The sequence below is a fragment of the Podarcis melisellensis genome (assembly GCF_964234715.1).
Source record: "Podarcis melisellensis genome assembly, chromosome: Z".
NCBI lineage: Eukaryota > Metazoa > Chordata > Lepidosauria > Squamata > Lacertidae > Podarcis > Podarcis melisellensis.
The window spans coordinates 17,423,355-17,436,155 of NC_138547.1; the positions used below are offsets into that span (position 1 = coordinate 17,423,355).

The 12,801-nt window shown below is 45.1% G+C and overlaps 1 protein-coding gene across 7 annotated transcripts in view; it reads left to right on the forward strand.

The window, feature by feature from the left end:
- Positions 1–308: 308 nt before the first annotated feature.
- RXRA (retinoid X receptor alpha) overlaps positions 309–12,801 on the forward strand; it is a 132,032-nt gene continuing 119,539 nt past the window's right edge. For all 7 annotated transcript variants that reach the window (XR_014164890.1, XM_081897868.1, XM_081897870.1 and 4 more), the window contains exon 1: positions 309–874. Coding sequence is in view for 6 of the 7 variants with exons in the window: in XM_081897868.1 (XP_081753994.1) it covers positions 847–874 (28 nt within the window). In the remaining variant the exon portion in view is untranslated. The remainder of the gene's footprint in view (positions 875–12,801) is intronic.

The following is a 12,801-nucleotide window of genomic DNA, read 5'->3' on the forward strand; positions in this document are numbered from 1 at the left end:
GATCACAGGACATGGCAGGCAACACACCCTTTGACTCGCAATGCCCACCAACTTTGGGGTCCCTTAAGCCCCCTCAAGTATTTTATGTGGGGGACAAAGGGAGCCTGGCTGTAGGAGTTGGTTCCTAAGGTCCCTAGGAAATATCCCGCTCCGAAACTCCCCCTCCCTAAAATCCCAGCTGCGCGCGCCCTGGGACCCGGACAATGCCCCGTCGCTGCTAGACCTGTCGGCCGTCAGGTTACCCCTTGGCGGGGTCCCTTTTGCAATTTCAGCTGCGGGCGGTGGAAGGGGAGAAGCAGCAAAGCGAGTGAGCGAGACAGAAACAGAGCGGGGCACGCGCGGGCGCGCACACACACCCGAGTACTTTAGTTATATTGTTGGGTGAGTTTGCAACAACTCCCTCCGTCTCGGCTTCGCGCGGACCCCGTGGGAGCGGAATTTTGACTCGCCTCTCGCTGGGACTTTCTTGGCGGCGTTTTCCTATCCAGACCTAGAGACAGTCACATTCATCTTTTTTATTTTTCTTCCAAGTGTGGGGTGGAGTAGAGGAGGAGCAGGAAAGAGAGGGGCGAAAGGGGGGAGACCCCCCCAATCAACAAATCAATCTCCAAACAGCCAACCTTTGCACAAGTAATTCTTGCGGAGAGGGGGCAAAAAAAATCACTTAAATCTGCCTCCTAAAAAAAAACCCCAAACCCTTCTTCCGGCTTTGATTTTTTTTTTGGTCCTGTGAGGTTTCTTCTTCTTTCTTTGCTCCCCTTCCTTTTTTAATTAAAAAGAAAAAAGAAATTCCTCCACCGATCGCTCTCCCACAAATCGCGTTTGGCATGAGTTAAACCAGAAACGATGGACACCAAGCATTTTCTTCCATTGGGTGAGTTTTATTGGCTGATTTTCCTCGGCTTCTAATTTTTTTTTTTAAAAAAAGAAAGCAAGCGGGGCGGCGTGGTGGTGGTGGGGAGCTGGAGAGGGGCCGCTTCGGGGAAAAAATGCAAAGCTATATTGTAATATCTCTATGTTGCCAGTGTTACACACACACACACACACACAGACAGACAGACACACAGACACAATATTGAGTGTCGTGGAAAGGGATCTGGGAAATGGGGTGTGTTGTGGGGGAGGTAAAATGTCTTTATTACGGCAGCCGATCTTTTGATCACAGAGAAGGTCCGAGCTCTCCGCTCTCTCTCTAGGGGGGAGGGGAAAGGGGGTGGCCAGGAGCGAAAACCCCTTTGATAACATTTCAAAGAAGCGGCCTTGTCAATTTCACAAGGCTCCCTAGTCGTTTTCACTCTCCCGGTGCAAATCATGGGCAAATCAGGGCAGGCCACGGCGATCTGTGGTGTTGCTTTTGTGTTGCATTCGATTTTTCTTTTAAATGCTTTTTTAAAAAAGTGACCTCTGCAAATTTGCATGGAGCGCCTTGGGACAGTCCAAGGAAGAGCCCATGCATTCCCACCCACCCCCAAAAAACCCTACTGTTAATTGCTGGGGGGAGGGAATGGGTTTGTTGTTGTTGTTTGAGGGGAAGACACCGTTTCTGGGATCGGGACTGGCTGCGTTTCCTTTTTCGCCTTTGGAAGTTGGCAGTGGGTTGAGCGATTGAACGTGGGGCGGAGTGGAGGGGGAGGGAGAGAGATCCGAAAGAGGCTTTCAAAATCGAGAGGAAAAAAGGCCTGATCTTGCAACTGTTGCAAAACTCCGGCGGTGATCCCACCACGGTGTGGGAAAGTTTTTCTTCAAAAGAAAAATAGCAGAAAAGTGATCCAGTCCAGCTCTGCGTTTTGACTTTTGAGTTCTGAATAGAATAAGCAGCTCCTTGTGATTTTAGGGGGCGGGCTTTTTAAGCAGGAAAAACTGTATTGGTTAACAGTTTCTACTTCTGGATTTTAGGGGGATTTCTTTTTATCCCGCCCCCCTTGGGGAAGGCAAGTCCTGAATCCTAGCTTTAACTGTAGCTTTAAAGAAGGCACCTATTGCTCTTCCCTCACCCCCATAATATTTCTTCCCTCCTTTAATCTTTATTTCTCTTTAAATCTATTTTCAATGCATCTTCTCCTCCCAAAAAATCTCCCCAAAAGCACAATGCATTTGGTAGAACTATTTACCAAGTCTGTGAGGGTTACAGCCAGCCTTGATCTAGGAGCCTGGTCTTGACAGAAATATTGGATGATGAGGGGATTCCCCGACACCACTCCCACCCCCAGTCTTACACCTCCTCCTTCTCCTCCTTTCCTTCTCTTTCAAATTAATTTCCACCTGTGATTTTTTCTTCTTCCTTATTTATGACAAGAGTTTCAATCACTTTTCAGCCCTGTTCTGACTTGCTAGTCTTTGCCACAGTCTGGAGTTCTCCCCCTCCCCCCCCTCTCCTGGTTGATGCTCACGGCTGAACATGATAAAAGTTCTGAGAAGCAGGTTCAGTGTGGCCTCTTTCTGTGGTTTGCCTCATGATGTGCTGCGCTTGGAGATAGCTGGGGTCGGGGGCTGCATTTGCACCCGTCTCTTAATAATCTCTTAACCACCAGGGTTGGTGCCACTGGAAAGGGCAAATTGATGGCTACTAGCCACAGTGCTATGCTCTGACTGACAGCAACACTTCTGAATACCAGTTGCTGTAAACTTCAGGAGGGGAGAGGGCTCCTGCTTTTGGGCTTCCCATTCAGGTACCTGGTTGGCCATGGTAAGAACAGAATGCTGGACTAGATGGACCACTGACCTGAATGAGCAAGTTTGCCTTATGTTTTTTAGTGTTGCCTTGGGTTTGATTCCTTCCATTCACAAACTTTGTAGTGAACTAGTCCCAGAATTGTGCATCCATGACAAAGGTTGTCTTCATCATATCCCCCCATGATCTGATCTTATTTTTATTCACTCTGCCCTGTTTCTTTGGTCATTTGCATCTTTAATCGTTTTGCAATGTGCTCTGAGATGGTAAGAGTGAGAGATGATAATGCCTAATAAATAACGAATAAAATGTGTGAACTGTGCGGATAAAACCCTCCTTCTACAGCCTCCAAGGAATTTGCTTTCCTTTTGCATTCAGAATGTCCCAGGTTCAATTGCCAATTGCATCTCCAGGTAGATTCTGAGAAGGTCCCCTGACTGAAAAGGCAGAGACCCATTTCTGCCACTCAGCGCAGACAGCATTGAGCTCAGTGGACCAATGGGCGAACTCAATATGAGACAGCTTATTTATTTAGAAGCATGAGGACTGGGCTATTAGTTTGGAGGAAGGAGCACAACTCAGTGGCTGAGCACCTGCTTTGCATGCAGAATGTCCCAGGTTCAATCCTCACCTGCATTTCCAGGTAGGGCTGCAAATATCCCCTGCCTGAAACCCTGGAGAGCCACTGTCAGTGTAGACTGTATTGAGCTAGAAAGTCCAGTAGTCTAATTCAGGATAAGGCAGCTCCCTACATTCCTGTTCAATTGAACCTTTTATCCAAAATGATGAGGACTAGAGTAATTACTTTATTATTTTGGGGATTGTTGCTTTGCATGCAGAAGGGTCCCAGGTTCATTCTGTGACATCTCCAGGACAGGGTAGGCAGAGACCCTCTGCTTGAACTCCTGGCGAGCTGCTACCAGTCAGCTACCAGGGGTCTGACTCAGTAGAAAGTGGCTATGCTAACTGACAGTAGGGTTCACACACACATACGAGCCCCCAAATAGTTCAGTTGGTTGGAGCTTGGTGTTGATTGTGCCAAGGTTGCAGGTTTGATTCCCGTATGGGACAGCTGCATGTTCCTGCATTCCAGGGGGTGGACTGGATGACCCTCAGGGTCCCTTCCCACTCTTCTATAATTCTGTGTTGAGATTTCTGCATTGCAGGGGGTTGAACTAGATGATCCTCAGGGTCCCTACCAACTCTGAGATTCTTTGATTCTATGAAACAGCACGCACAATATTCCCCTTTAGGTACCTGCAAATTTTTAGAATTTGATGCAGAGGGCTTGAGTCTATGAAAACTTATGTCATAATAAATGCATTGGTCTTGAAGGCAGGGAGTGAGGAACAGGAGTCCTGGGAGGCTGAAGTGGCCCTCCAGCATGCTCTACTTGGCCCTCAGGGCATCCCCCAAGCCACATTCTCTTCCTAGACCACACCCCTCTCTGGCCCTGCTCCTTAACAACGGCTTTTGTCTGGCTGCGATGTGTCCTTGATCTGTGATGATGCCTTTTGCTTTGCCTGGACAGAGGATGGAGGAGGCGTGTGGGTGTTGAAACTAGTCTACTGCACAAAGATAAAATTCACATCTGCTCCTCTGCTCACCTTTTCCTCTAGCCTTTCCCACAACTGGCTCATGGCCTCTGGAAGGTTGCTAAGAAAGTTGTGGAGACAAACTTAAAAACCTTACCATCCAAAGGCAGAAGACTGTGGTCATTTCTCTGTCTGTATGGCCCCCTCAGACTGATTTCCCAACCACGCCCAATTACAGTGCTATCTTCTGGCTTTTTTTTTTTACTCCCAAGACTCCCAACTCCCAAGTTTTTGGAAGGCAACTGAGTCATGTGTTGCGAGTATGATGGAATAATTCTCTCTTTTGTGCTGCTACTGCGGTGTGTGTGTGTGTGTGTGTGTGTAGAAGAGGTGCCTCAAGATAACCCATGAAGAGCTCAAAAGGATGGCATCCATTCTTCCTGGATTTTTGGTATTCCTCCACCCTGAAAGTGAGAGTGTGGTTAAGGCACACAGTGAAACCCCATCCAGACTTCATTTTTTTTGACTTGCTGTGAGTCAGGGTTTGCCTTCAGCCAAGCCATTGGGCATGGATGTGCCTCAGGTTTGTGGCTTTGCCTCCACAGTCTGCTTCTGAATAACAGTTGCTGGAAGCAGCAGGACAGGAGAGTGTTCTTGTGCTCAGGTTCTGCTTGAAGGCTTTGCATTGGAGCATCTGGTTGGCCAACCTCAGAAGAGGATGCTGGAATATGATGAGCCCTCTTTAGCCTGATCCAGCTGCCAGTCCCTTAAGGAGACCGGTTGCGATAGCAGAACCATGCCCAAGGGTTTCCTGTCCAGCTACTGGAAAGGATATGTTGTTGCACTCAGGTCCTGATTGAGGGTTTCCCATTAGGGCATCCAGCTGGGTACTATGAGAATAAGATGCTGGACTAGATGGACTTGATCCTGCAAGCTCTTCTTACCATCTTATAACTAGATGGGCCAATGGTTTGATCCTGAAGTTGATCACCCTGCTTTACCAAGTGGCCTGAAGGTTGTCTATGGAGGGATGTGGACCTTGGGCTTTGCAAAATGAGAGGACTGTCCTTGTCCTCCTGAAAGCTGGTTTTGAACTAGGATGACTGGTGTGCCATTATGCTTGCAAACGGGACAAAGGTCTGGTTTCTGCACCACCAGCACCCCGCTCCCCACTTCTGCGTAGGCAATCTTGCAATTTCATAATGAAATGTTAAAATATTGTTTTCACAGGGGAGAATTGCCCTTGGGACTATTTTGTTCAAAACTCAGCAATTGCTAAGAAGAACTAGAAGAAAAAGGGGGAAAAAAGATTAAATCCCCCTTTATATGTCAACAGCATAGGTTAAACATGTTTCTTCATGTTTGCTTTGCTCTTCAAAACCAGATAGTGCTGCCTAGCCCTGCAGTGTTGGGGCCTCCAGTATCTCAGAAGCCACCTTTTGTGCCTTTGCATGTGTGACTGCAAGTTAGCAGCCCCCTCTCCACAGATACACACCTCCAAGCATTCTGAAAGGAACCGGGTTATATTGCCCCCCTCCCCCTAAAATGTTTACTGTGAGAACATCTCTGGCCAAACGTGTGGTCCAGGACTTTCACAGATAAAAGTTTTCCTCTCTTTGTTGTAGTGCAAGATCTCATGGACACCCATCAAAGCTGGATGTTGGAATATCCAAGGAGGGATAAAAATTATTTTATTTCTTTGTTAAAATTTATACACCACCACTCGAAAAATTGCACACAACCTAAAAAACAACAACAAAGCAAAACCTCAAAGCAGTTTTACAAAAAAAGTTAAAACAGTAAAATTATCAATATGAAAAGTTAACATCAATAATTTAAAACATTCCAAAAGTTAAAACAACTGATTAAAACTCTCATCAACTTTGTAAACATCTGGGCAGACTTGTCTAAAGAATAATGCTTTTATTAGGCACTGAAGAGAGTACAGTGGTACCTCGGGTTACATACGCTTCAGGTTACAGACGCTTCAGGTTACAGACTCCGCTAACTTGGAAGTAGTACCTCTGGTTAAGAGCTTTGCTTCAGGATGAGAACAGAAATCGTGCGGCGGCAGCGGGAGGCCCCATTATTTAAAGTGGTGCTTCAGGTTAAGAAGGGAACTCCGGAATGAATGATGTATGTAACCAGAGGTACCACTGTACAGTGAAGGAACTTGCTTGATCTCAATAGGCAGGGAGTCTTTTGGGGGGGGGGAATTGTCACCATCAATCCTAAAGGAAATTCAGTCCAAAAGAAAGTCCTTCTTCATGCAGTGCAAACTATGAAATTTATTCCCACAGGAGGGAGAGATGGCCACCAACTTTGATGGCTTTAAAAGAGGTTTTAGAGTCAAATTCACAGAGGAGAGGGCTATCAGTGGCTACTGGCCACAATGGCTGTGCTCTGCCTCCACAGTTGGAACCAGCAATTATTCTGAATGCCGGTTGCTGGAAACCACAGGAGGGGAAAGGGCTGCTCTTGTACTCAGGTCCTGCTTGTGGGCTTCCTATAATGGGCATCTGGTTGGCCAATGCGAGAACAGGATGCTGGAGGAGGTGGGCCACTGGCCTGATCCAGTAGAGTGCTTCTTTACCATTTCAGACACCATGTGCAATTCCTAACATTCAGGGATGTCAGAGTGAATGGGTCCCAGAGTTTTGCATTGCTGGCTGGGAGCCCGGGGTAACCTTTCATACTTTTTATTCTTTAGCAAACGGCCTTTTATCAAGAGCTAAGAGGCAGTCCAGGATTTTAGGTATCCATTACTGTTGTTGTTCTTGGCAATGGGCAATGCCATTTCCATGCCAGGTCTTGGAGAGAGAAAATCCCAAATCAAAGCAGAATCAGCACATTGACATGGAGATGGGGATCTCTGCTCCATTGTGGTCAAACATCAAATTTCTGGGCTGCTATAGGATTCTGCTTTTTGTGTGTATGTGTGTGAGGGACAGGGTGTTTTCTCTACAGTAATTATAACAACTACAGTGGTACCTCTGGATGCGAACGGGATCTGTTCTGGAGCCCCGTTCACATCCAGAAGCGAACACAACCCGGCGACTCGCCACTTCTGCACATGCGCGTGACGTCATTTTTACCATCTGCGCATGCTCGAGTAGCGAAACCCGGAAATACTGTATTTTTCGCTCTATAGGATACACCGGACCATAGGACACACCTTGTTTTAGAGGGGGAGAACAAGGGGAAAAAAATTCTCCCCCTCTCTGCTCAGCGCCCCTTCAGCAAAGGGGCAGGAGAAACGGAACCCCTTCCATTTCTCCTCCCGCTTAGTTGAAGGGGTGCTGCGCAGCTCTCCCTCTCTGCTGAAGCCAGGAGAGCAAGACACTCCTGGCTTCAGCGAAAGGAACCTGAAGCCTGCGGAGCCCAGCGGGAACTCGTGCTACGCTCCGAAGGCTTCAGGCGGCTATCCCTGAAGCCTGGAGAGCGAGAGGGGTCGGTGCGCACCGACCCCTCTCGCTCTCCAGGCTTCAGTGAAAGCAACGTGAAGCCTCCGGAGTGCGGAGGGAGCGCTCCCTCTGCGCTTTGGAGGCTTTGCGTTGCTATCGCTGAAGCCAAGGAGCCTGCATTCGCTCCATAGGATGCACACACATTTCCCCTTAATTTTTGGAGGGGGAAAAGTGCGTCCAATGGAGCAAAAAATACGGTACGTATTCCGAAGCTACTTCAACCCGAGGTATGACTGTACTACTACTATTACTACTACAATGCTTTCAAGTAAGGATGACATCAAGTATCTTTTGGGACTGATATGGGGTCACTATCTTGAAGACGATGGCAAACACCTTAGGGCAGTACCCAGCTAGCGCATTCCACAGGTGCAAGCATTTCCTCTCTTTTTTCTTTTAGCGCATGTATATCTCACCATTTCCTCCAAGGAGCTCAAGGTGGGCTACTTGATTTTCTTCCTCCTCATTTAATCCCCACACCAACCCTGTGAGGTAGGTTGGGCTGCGAGGCAGGGACTTGGACACACCTGGGGTGCTTCATGGCCAGATTGGAATGTTGGATCTTGTTGTCTTAGATTCTCATTTAATCCCCACAACAACTGCATGTGGCAGGTCACCCTGAGAGGCAGGAACTGACTCCCAAGTTTCATGTCTGAGTCCTGGATTTGAACCCATGTCACTTAGGTCCAGCAGTCTAACCACTACAGCACGCTGGCACTTTATGCAATATTACAGATACATTTTTTAAACATTGCTCAGCATATCAGTAATATTTTTCTATTTTTAAAAGATACCCTTTTGTAAAAAACTCTTCCGCCTTCCTCAGGAGAAGCTTGTGTTCTTTCTTTCCCTTCATGTTCAAGGGACAGAAGGGGCTTGTGCGAGAACAGGGGTTGGGGGCCATAGAAGAAGCGGTACCTTAAGCATGATCAGAAATACTGAGTTGTACTCAAAAATAAATAGACAATTCCAAAATAAAATCATATGTAACAAAACCATAAGTCTTATGTTTTCATTTACACTGATTTCCTCTCCAATACCTTTACTTGATATTTCTTGCTGCTTTCTGCTTTCCTTACAGAACCTTTATAAAAAAATCAAATCTCTTAAATCCTATACCAATCTTTAACAATTTCAATTAATCCCTTCACCTCCCTCCCCCATAGTCCAGTATTTCCCTCCACCTGTGTGCGATCTTCTTTATCTACTATTATTTTTGTTACTGTTATTCACTTTATTTGTTATTCCATCCTTAATATATTATTATCCTATCTCCTTGCGCCTTTTAAACTTTTGCATATTAATTTTTAAGCTCCAGCACAGTTGATTTTTATTCATAAGGAGGGGTGATGTGGAGCATCTGTGACCGTCCTTATGTTCCCCATCATCCATCATCATGGTTTGGGGTTGCTGATGGTAGTTGGCCCAGCAGCAATTGGAGAGTCACAGGCTCCCCTTCCTTTTATTTATTTCATAAAATTTATACACCACTTGATTGTAACCTTCCCCCCCAAATGAACCAATAAGAAAAAATAAACAGCAATAATGTAAGGCGTTGAAAAATTCACATAAGAATAGACTATAAACCGATTAAAACTCACACCAACATTCTAAACATCTGGGGCAGCTTGTTTAAATGAAAATGTTTTTAGCAGGTGCTGAAAAAAGTACAGTGAAGGTGCCTGCCAAGTAGCAATGGGCAGGGAGCGCCAAAATGTTGGGGCTGCTAAACTAAAGGATTGAGTTCCCACAAATGCAGAACCAACAAAATTTTGATGTCCTTTTAGGAACTGAAATGCATCAAATGCTGCTTCTTTCAAAGGAGAAACTTGGCTTGGTTGTTTTTTTTTGGGGGGGGGGGTCTTCAAGCCCAGCCCACTTAACTACTTTTATGGCAGCTGAGGAAAGTTTTCTTTTGTCCATCTTCCCAGTTCTGTTTACAGGTCAGGTTTTATTTCTGGGGAGTCTTGAATTTGGACCTCCTGTGAACTATGGTGACCCGCCCCCCTTGGCCTTATTGGGGCTGCAGACGGTCACCCCACCCCCCCAAATGAAAGGGGCAGCCCTGATCTTGGGGGCCCATAAAGTGGGTAATGGCTTTCCCAGCTGTTTCTCTGCCTTAAAAAAAAAAGTTTATGGTGTTTCCCTCCCCACAATGGTGCTGCTTTTTCAGATGCTTTTATGGATGTGGGCGGGGGAGCAAGCAGGTTGATGGGGTGCAGGATGTGAAGAGAGGGAAAGAGCAAAATAACGGCTCCCTCCTACAGACTTCAAGGCATCTGCAGGGGTGTTTATCCAAGAGCCAGACTTGGGTTTGGGTGTGAAAGTCAGGTGACACATCGTTGAGAAGAGGACCAGAATGGAGTCACATTCAAAGCAGGGCTAGACTGAAGCCAGCTTTGCAGGTCAAGTCCAAATATATTGATGCTAGTCCACATTATTCTTTTCTTTTTTCTTTTTAAAAAATTGAGTCTTCCGCCATGTACATGTTCTGTTCCTGCAGGAAATTCCAGGCTGGTTTCCTGACTTAGGGGACGCAGAACAAATTTGGCTTTCTTGGCATTTCAACACAAGCCTGCATGATTTGCTCTTCCTCAAACAATATGTGGAGGGAAATGTTGCTATCCTGCAAAATTTGCACTTCTCCAGAGTTGTGATGCAGTTCTTTGATTGGAAATAATGGAGAAAACTGTGCAGGTAGATATGTGTGTGTTAGGGAAAGTAGTCAAAATAATGTATTATATTAGGAGAAATGGCCTGCATATTTATTTGTACTTATTTATTGAATTCATGTATCACTTTTCTCTCTCTCTGAGAAACTCAACGTGGTTCTCCGCACTTTGTTTAATCCCCACAACAACCTTGTGAGGTAGGCTAAGTTGGGAACTGGATAAATAAAGTAGATAGATAGATGATAGATAGATAGATAGATGATAGATGATAGATAGATAGATAGATGATAGATAGATAGATAGATGATAGATGATAGATAGATAGATAGATGATAGATGATAGATGATAGATGATAGATAGATAGATAGATAGATAGATAGATAGATAGATAGATAGATATAGATAGATATAGATAGATATAGATAGATATAGATAGATTAGATAGATAGATAGATAGATAGATGATAGATAGGTGATAGATGATAGATAGATGACAGAAATATAGAAGTCTGATGTCCAGATCAAGGGAAGTAAAAGTACCACTTTATTCTGCCTTGGACAGAACCCAGCTGGAGTCCTGGGTGCAGTTCTGGGCACAATAGTTTAAGAAGGAGATTGACAAACTGGAATGTGTGCAGAGGAAGGTGACCAAGATGATTAATGGTCTGGAGACCAAGCCTTATGAGGAACAGTTGTGGGAGCTGGGTATGTTTAGCCTGGAAAAGAGGAGACTGAGAGGAGATATTATAGCCATCTTCACATATCTAAAAGGCTGTCACATGGAAGATGGAGCAAACTTGTTTTCTCCTGCTCCGGATGGTAGGACTCACCCAAACCAATGGATTCAAATGACAACAATGGAGATTCCTTCTAAACCTTAGGAAGAACTTTATGACAGTAAGAACTCTTTTTTATTAATATTTTTTAAAATTAAACTTTCAATTTTACTTCCGAAAAAGCATTTTACACATTTTAAAATATCCAATGACTTCCCCTCTTTTGTTTCCATGGGTCATTTTATATATCATACATCCCTGCATATTTTACGATAACCATTCAAATAAATTTTCCACTTTTACATCCATCAAAAATGATTTACTCTGTTGCATTTATCTTAATCCTGTCCGCTTTTTCAGCTGTGTACAGTTATTTTCCATATATTCAATAAATGTTTTCCAGTCTTCTTTAAATGTACGTTCTTCTTGCTCTCTTATTCTGTGTGTTAAATCTGCAGGTTGTGCATATTCCTGACAGTAAGAACTCTTTGGCAGGGGAAGGTAGTGGACTTCCCTTCGCTGGAGGTTTTTAAATAGGGATTTGAAAGCCATCAAGTCAGAGATTTTGTGGCTTTGATTCCTGCATTTCGAGGAGTTAGACTAAATGACTCTTCCAATTCTACAGTTATAAGATTCTGTAGACAGGCACATAAAACACTTTTGTTTTGCTGAAAAGGAAGATGGAATTATTTAAAAACATTAAGCCCCTTCCCTTTCCGCCTGGATTATCAAATTAAGGATATATATGTGTGTGTTATATGTATATGTGCTAAATATGTACATATACACACAAATTTTAGCTTTGGCAAAAAGGAAGAGAGAATTATTTAAAAACAAAAGCCGTTCCTCAGCTCTTCCAATGGGTGCTAAGCTTGGCCTCTTCCGCATTTGCTGTGCGCCTGCTTCCAGTCTCGCTCGCAGACGGTCAAACTGTCCCCCAGAGTTATAAAGCAATTGTCTGGCTTCGTAGCAGAATAAGCATGAAATGGTGCAGAAAGGAAGGAATGGAGCAAAAATTGGGGGAAGGCCAATTAGAGTGCAAGGAATGACATCTCTCTTTCTCTTCTATTCTGCTGGAGAAAACTTTGGAGCTGGGCCAGGGTTTTGCATTCTTTCTGCCTTCTCCCTCCTCCGCCACCCCAAAAAGCACCACTGGATAAGGTGAATGTGTTGACACTTGCCATGTGGGTGAGGAGCTCAGAGCTGTTGACGCCTTTGCTTCCACCTTCCACACCGAGCTACATTTCCTTAGTTCTCTTTTATCACCAGGGTTCCTTGTCTGTCTCTCTCTTTCAGTCAGTCATTTGCATTGCTTACCCTTTGCAACTTTATTTCCTCCTCCGCAGGGCTGAACACTGGGATCTGGGGGGTCGACTTGGTGCAAGGGGGTGGGGGCACAAAAGCAAAGCTGAAGTGGGGGCCCCTTGAGTGTGTTCTCTCTCTCTCTCATTGGTCATGTCAGTGCTGCATCCCAGCAACTTAGACAGCAGACTTTAGACCCTACCAGTTGCTGGAAACTGAAGGAGGGAAGAGTTGCTCTTGTGTTCGGATCCTGCTTGCAGGGCATTTGGGTGGCTACTGTGAGGACAAGATGCTGAGTAGATGGGCCCTCTTAGGCCTGATCCAGCAAACAGATGTGAAATGTGGAGACTGTAAAAAATGAGAAAGCAAAATGGACAGAT